The sequence below is a fragment of the Octodon degus genome, unplaced genomic scaffold (genome assembly GCF_000260255.1).
Source record: "Octodon degus isolate 3935 unplaced genomic scaffold, OctDeg1.0 scaffold00127, whole genome shotgun sequence".
NCBI classification, from domain to species: domain Eukaryota; kingdom Metazoa; phylum Chordata; class Mammalia; order Rodentia; family Octodontidae; genus Octodon; species Octodon degus.
Window position 1 is genome coordinate 387,596 of NW_004524703.1, and position 7,516 is coordinate 395,111.

Consider the following 7,516-nt stretch of genomic DNA (forward strand, 5'->3'; position numbering starts at 1 on the left):
AAAAAAAAAAAAAAAAAAAGAACTAAACTCCCTATGCCTGATCAACTATAAAATGGAACTGAACTAGCTACCTATTCTTCCCATCTAGGAAAAAGCTCAAATGTCACTGTCTTACGCTAGGCCAGGCCTAGTTTTGATTTGCTAATAGAGGTAAAGAGAAAGATGCCACTCAGCTGTGCTGGCCCCGCTGCCAAGGCTCACAGAGACAGCGATTGAGAGATTGAGATTAGTAGCGTGCCTGTAATCCCAGCACTTGGGAGGCTGAAAACACAAGGATCACTACGCATCCAAGCTGTGTAGTGAGATCCTGTAGACCTCGTACTAAATACATCTAAAAACAAAAGAAAGAAGACACCACTTACCCTCTGCCAATGTCAGGGCTTCCATGACTTTAACTGGAAGAGATGATCCAAATGTTTTCACGTCATAGTTCACTGACTCAGTTATGGAGTGATGTGGTAATATCCGTGTAGGTGTTCCTCTAAAGAACAGAAATCATATTACTTCAAACTTAAAATTCAATAATATTCTAGTTTTTATGTATTTATTTATATAAAGACTTCCAATAAACAAGAAAATGAATTGTACCACTGCAAAAAAAAAAAAAAAAAAAACATTAGCTCATATATACGTTTTAAAGTGTATTTTTCACTTTAAAAAGAAAATAGTTTAAAAAAAAAAAAAGAAAAAGAAAATAGTGACAATACTTAGGGAAACAAGGTTTTAGGCCCTATTTATGCTCAGAAATCATGTGCATACCTTTCTTCACTTTGGAGTCCTGGCATGGTGGTACACACCCATAATCCCAGCATGCTGGAGGCTGAAGCAGAACTACCACAAGAATTTGGGGCCAGCCTGAGCAATATAAGTGAGTTCAAGGCCAGCCTGTACTATATACTAAGACCCTGTCTCAAAAAAACCAAAAACCAAAAGACCAAAATACCTTTATTCAGGCTGGTGAGATGGCTCAGTGGTCTAAAGCACCTACTTAGAACAAGCTTAGCAAAGCACAGGGACCGCGGTTCAATCCCCCAGCACCACATGCCAGCCAGCCCCGCCCCCTGGTGGGCTGAGCTGGCCACACACACACATAAATAAATAAAATAAAATGTTAAAAAACAAAACAAAACAAAACAAAATACCTTTATTCACTTAAAATCATCACTCTAATCCTTACAGGTAAAATAAGAAAGTTAGATTAAAATCAGTGTTTTTCAAACTGAGAACCAGTTGGAGGGTCTCAATAGTACTTTTGAAAAGTAAAACATAGCCTCTAGGCCACACGATGCCACAGACTTTCCACAAGTGATCCTTAAGGTCTCATCCAGCTCTGAGACTGCAAGGCCCACCAGATCTAAACAGCAAATAAAAGCAAAAAATGAACATGATTCCAGCACCTGATGCTGATCTCACTACAGACCAACCTGTCAGGGATATTGTCTCCTGACACAGGACCCTAACAAAGGTTTTCTCTAATTTATCACTAGAAGATAGGAAAATATTTTGAAGAACAACACTTACACTTTATGTAAAGCATGGCTTTCATTCTGACTTTTCTCAAAAGAAACAAACACAGTATTAGCTTTTGAAGGATATTTTTCAAAATATAAAAGAACATAATGTATTCTCTAAAAATCAATTCTCCTTTAAAGTACTGCTAACTTTTATAGATAAATTTTAATCATATGTTTATTCAACATTTGCATTTTCCTGCTGGGAAAAAGTCTCTTCTCAAAGATGAACCCAAAGGAAAGTATTCATAAGCAGATGTTTCCTGCCTTTGAAATTTCATGGTCACCATGAAGTCCAGGAACAGGAACCGTGATTCTGCTGGAATGTAGGTTGGTGTTTCAGTAGTTTTAGTAACAAAACCACTACTCTTACCTCACTGTGAGAGCCTCTTTGCTATAACCTGGCTACAAGGTGAAATTCTATAGCCAAAAGCCTTTTATTTACAATTCAGCAGATAACTAAGAACATGTAGTATCTTAGGCATGAAGCAACAATTCTCCCAGGGTTGGAGGTTCTCATTACTGTCATGACTTGAGGTCTACATCAAGGCACCTCCAAAAAAGAAACACCAGCTTCAGAAGTCAGAGATTGTACATTCTACATTCTTTGTTTTAATGTGTTGAGGTTCTTCATTCTTCTTCTAATGTGCTGAACTAGAGAAAACTGTTGGCTAGGCTAGTACAGGGGACCTCAGAGCCAAAGTCACAACTTCTGGTGCACAGAGGACACGCATTTTAAGAGCTATGAAACGTATTTGCCTCCAAAACCTAGGAATCCTCTGTTAGGACAAAGGGGACACAAACAGGTTAGGGACATTAGGCCACCTGCCAGCTTCAAGAATGCATCCTTATAAAGCACACCGTGCATGTTAACATGACAAGCTGAACACAGTGGTACAGTCCTATTTAAAAACATGGACCAGGGAGATAGCTCAGCGGTCTAAGTGCCTGCTTGGCAAGCATAAGGATCCAGGTTCAATCCCTGGTGCCACATGCTGCGCCAGCCCCACACCAAGCTGGCCACCAAAACCAGGCATAGTGGCACACGCATATAACTTCAGTGCTGGGGAGGCTGAGAAAGGAGGATCACTATGAGTTTGAGCTGCATAGAGAGATACTGTACCAAATAAAGAAAAAGATTAAAAATAAATAAATACATAAATAAAATAAAAACAAAAAGACAGGTGTAGTGGCTGCAAGTGCAGCCCTCAGGAAGCTGAGAGGCAGATCACTTCAAGCTCAAAGGCAGGGGCTGGGGAGATGGCTCAGAGGAATAAGTGCTTCTCTGGCAGCACAAGGGCCTGAGTTCAATCCCCGGTTCTGCCAAAAAAAAAAGAAAGAAAGAAAAGCTCAAAGCCAGCCTGGGGGGGGCCTGCTCATTAGCTCAGTTGTTTAAGTGCCTGCTAAACAAAGCAGTCAGGCTCAAGATGCTCTGGTTCGAACCCAGTTTCTCACAGGAACCCAGAAATGCCCTCAAAGAATCTTCGGGCCACCAAAAAAAAAAAAAAAGCCAGCCTGGGCTACATAGCAAAACCCTGACTCAGCAAAACACCACCACCAAAAGCAATTGCAACAACAAAATGTTGGTATAAAACAAACTTATATCCTATGCTTTCACTAGAAAATAAGATTACTACACAGTAAGACCTCTATTTAATGTCACAGGGCTTCAAACAATGAGGGAAACAAGCCCACCTGCAAGGAAAGATATGTTTTTGCTAAGTAAAGCTATGAGGTACAGAAGCCATGCTTTAGCAAAAGAGTAATTACGATCCTAACACAGGGCAACTGGTTTGTCCAAAATGAGAAAGACAAGAGGTACAAACAAAATCTAAATGTATAAGAGAGCTACACAACACACGTGGAAATCTTGTGGAGTTATTGCCAACTGGGACGGCACAGACTTACTAATCAGGTTTGAATAACATCAGCTTTAGTATTCATATACTGAGACAGAAGTAGAATTTTATTTTCTCTGTTAAAATGATAGTCTTATGGGGCCTGGGAGATAACTCAGCAGCATAAGCACCTGCTTGGCACTGGCAAGTGCAAGGTCCTGAGTTTGCGTCCCCATACCAAAAAAAAAAAAAGAAAGAAAAAAAGACAGTGACTCTTGTAGTATTGACCCGAGAATGTGAAGCTTTTTCCTTTTAAATAATTAGGTTAATAATAATAATAATAATAATTAGCCTACAAAACAAAAACTTCATGTTTTCTCAAGATAATTTCTTGTGTTTCCCCTTGTCTCTCTGGTTTTGAGTCATTTTAACTGTTTAAATGAACTGAGGTTTTGCTCACAATTAGTAACTTTTTATCTCTACCTTTAAAATCTTTGTCACCTTGACTAAAGCAACAACCTAGATATTTGTTTTAATTTTTGACAAACTTCCCCAAATTAAATTCTACATCAAATCTTTCTGACCTTGAACTAACTTTGGGATTTTTCTAGTTGAGCCTCAGGAAAAAACCACAAAGGATGTATTTCTCATCTGGTAAAAGAAACACTAAGTTATATAGGAAGTACTGTAAGTGCCAGTCAATCTTCTTATAGATACATTTATGACTGCTATTGATATAAGTGTTCCAAACACTGTATAAGATACCTAGAAATCAGGGGAGTACAGAGGCTGGGGATGAACCCTGGACCTTTGCACTGAGCTACATCCCAGCCCCTTTTAATTGTTTTATTTTGAAACAGTCTCCCTGTGTTGCCTAGGCCAGGCTGGACCTTGAGATGCTTCTGCCTCAGCTTCCCAGAGTGTTGGAATAAAAGGTATGTACCACCAAGCCTAACTGAACCCTAAATTTTCTAAGGCTTTTCCAGTGAAATCACTAACAGTAAAAATTGTTCGGCTCATGACTTCCTGTAAGCCAAAGCTACACAACTCAATGTAAATTCAAGGGACAAGCATCATGCCTGATGTGAGTGTACCAAGCCACATAATACTATGTATGACCAGAGATGTTCAAACTTTAACCACAGCTGGAACTGGTAGCATACACCTATAATCCTCACACCCGGGAGGCTGAGACAGAAGGATTTCCACAAATTTATGATCAGCTTACACTACATAGTAAGTTCATGGCCAGCCTGAAATACATGGCAAAACCCTATCTCAAAAACCAGGATAAGAACTACAGGAGGACCACTGAGAGTTCGAGGCCAGCCTGGGCTACAAAGTGAGTTCAAAACCAGCTTGAACTGCAGCGTAAAATCCTGTCTCAAAAAGATTGGGAGTGGGGATCTCAACAATTTCATGTCAGCTTTTCCCAAATTGTTGAAATATGACTACATTGTCATGACATGCTTAAGTGCTCTTCATTCTTCCTTGCTTATGCCTACTGTTTTCACTAGAAAGGACAGTACTGTAATTAGACCTTCACAATCAGTAATTTTTTGGGGTAACATGACTGAGTACCACGTCAAACCCAAATGTTTACATGACTTAAGAGAACCTTGTGGACCCCTCCTGTCCTTCAGGAGCTCTTGTTATTCTTGGCTAAATTTTCCTACTCTTTATTTTTTTTCTGTATATAGTACAGGGTCTCACTACATAGCTCAGACTCATAGTGATCCTTGTATTTTCAGCTGAGAGAGAGACGGACAGACCAATGGACGGACAGACAGATGGACAGTAGACTGACAGAGATAGATCCTTTAGCAACATCCAAGACAACTGAATTCAAGCTGTACTGGTGGTCTCTTTTATAGCTAGACTTGTAGACCCATTTGTTCTCATTCCCTGCTTTAATTTTTTTTTGTGGAACCAGGGATTGAACTCAGGCCCTTGCGCTTGCCAGGGAAAGAGCTGCTACCGTCTATCTGAACAAGGAGGAATCTGCATAATCGCTAACATTTTCTGTTGAACATGGATACATTGGCTACTATAGAAACTCAGTTGCCAAAAATATATATATATTAAACCACCTGTTAAAAAGTACTCATCTGGTTCATTCCACCCTTGGAATGAACTATTCTATTACAACAGTAGTTTTCCTGGTACAGTGTATTCTCCCAAACATTTTAAATGTTTTCATGTAGTTATCCATCAAATATGAAATTTCTGTGTTCAGATGGAATGACAGAAATCCAAAGAAATATAATTTATATATTAAATGACATGATGAAACTGGAACCCCAGGATAATAAAGAGTAGCACTAATGCCCTTAGTTTTAGTCACATCTAGGTAAGATCCTAACCAAAAGGTGGAAGTTGTTAAATTAAAAATTATTGGCGAGTACTGCTTTGGACTGAGCTCCTAAAGTAGTTTCCAATTAACCAGACCAAAATGAAATCACTTATAGCAAATACTACATCATCAAATTGAAGCTTCATGGAGGCAAATAGATCCCCAAATGATCAAGATTATCTGAAAACTGGAGATCCCAGGCAAAAAAAAAAATAAAAATAAAAATCCCCTTTGCATTACCTTACAACAAGGCAACCGGGGGTAACTTGATGCTAATGAGTCATTCTGTTTTGTTTTTGGTCTATTGTTCTGTTTCCTTGTATCCACCCTACAAAACACTGTTCAGCTACTGCCAGTATCTTACTGCAGTCGCGCTCGCTTCGGCAGCACATATAATAACGTATCTATACTGTACAGTGAAGGCTGCACAGATTCGTAAATCACAAATGAAAAGCTAATTATAATTAGTATATAACTAAATTTGCTGGAATATTCTTTTGCGACACACATAAAATACAAAGTGAGGGTACACCTGATAACGATCAATGCGAAAGTGGCATACCTTGCAAAATCGAGCAGACCTCCCCGCGCTACCCGGGTCCCACTAACTGACCATTTTCGCGGTGCAGTCTGCTGGTCTCCTAACCCAGCCAGTGGCGATCACTCACCGCGAACTGAGAGAGCTGCGCCGTGATACCGGGGAGTAGAGCACCGGGGAGAAGACCGCAGAACCCAAGGATTGCCCCCTCCTGCTTCCCGTTCGGGGCGTTGAATTTGGGCCAATTCCGACCAGAGGGACCCTTCGGGATCCGGGACCTGGGGTCCGTGGAGAAGGGATGGCCGGGAACATGATCGAAGGAAGTTGCAGCAAACCAACGTGGGATAGGTCCAGGACAGTAGAACAGCCCTCGCGCGCCTAAAGCTTGAAGACGCAAGGGGCGGGCAGTCGCATAGTGATGACGTCAAAACACAAGGTCAGGCAGCGGGTGTGGCTGGAGCTGGAGTGGGGCGCGAAGTGAGGAGCCGACCTGCAGGTGTAGTCAGAGCGAAACTGGCGCTATGAGATGACGTCAAAGAGGGGTTGCCGGTTTTGTGGGGCGTGGCCAACAGGAGACGGCGCAAAGCGGTGACGTAAAAATTTGAGTAAGGGTGGATTGGCATCCGGTGACTTTGATCCGGGACCTTCCTGAGGTTTGAGCTTCGGAGAAAGCTTGAAACTGCGAAGTGCCCCTCTCGTTTGCCAGGAGAGACCTGGCCGTCCATGGCGTGGATGCAGGCTTTGGACTGGAGAGGCGTCCGCCGTCCGAGAAGATGCTTGTGGTGGACGCGGCCTTTACACTTTGTTCAGTCGGTTCCCGGGTTCGCCCTAACGCGGCTCTGCTGTGTCCTCCTTGCTCCTGACGCTGCAGACCCGCGTCCCTAGCCCACACCCCGCGTCCTGCACCCTCCTCGCAGTGGCTAATTGTTCACCGCCGAGTTCACGTTTTCTTGCTGGGGCTCCGAGCCTACTATGAGCAACCCAGTGTAAAGGAACCAGCCTAGCCTGAGGTACGGAGAGATGCTGGCCCAGAGCATCTGCATCGCTTATCTGCACGCCCTACCTAGCATGAGCACTTGTCTTTTCCTTGTCCATTGCGGAGTCTCTTCGGAGGGAGATGTCTCCTGTCCACTCTTTGTCCACTCTGCCCTCCCCGCTGCCACCCAGGGAACCAGGAGAAGTCTGGCCCTAGGGCTTGCAATTGCTCTACTGCCTGACCACTGACCATAGGTTATTTGCGGAGGCCTTGGGTGATTTAACTGGCTGGCCTGAACTT

General features: G+C 42.4%; 1 protein-coding gene and 1 pseudogene across 1 annotated transcript in view; one reads left to right on the plus strand and one right to left on the minus strand.

Annotated features, from left to right (window-relative positions):
* Nucleotides 1-216, plus strand: part of LOC105743466 — a 1,434-nt pseudogene extending 1,218 nt beyond the window's left edge.
* The window catches only part of Nup133 (nucleoporin 133), a 56,845-nt gene extending 50,206 nt beyond the window's left edge, over nucleotides 1-6,639 (minus strand). Inside the window, exons 1-2 of the mRNA XM_004640808.2 lie at nucleotides 6,371-6,639; nucleotides 363-481 (exon numbers count right to left, since the gene is read on the minus strand). Of these exons, the coding sequence (XP_004640865.1) occupies nucleotides 363-481; nucleotides 6,371-6,552 (301 nt within the window). The 5' untranslated portion in view covers nucleotides 6,553-6,639. The remainder of the gene's footprint in view (nucleotides 1-362; nucleotides 482-6,370) is intronic.
* Between the last annotated feature and the right edge of the window lie 877 nt (nucleotides 6,640-7,516).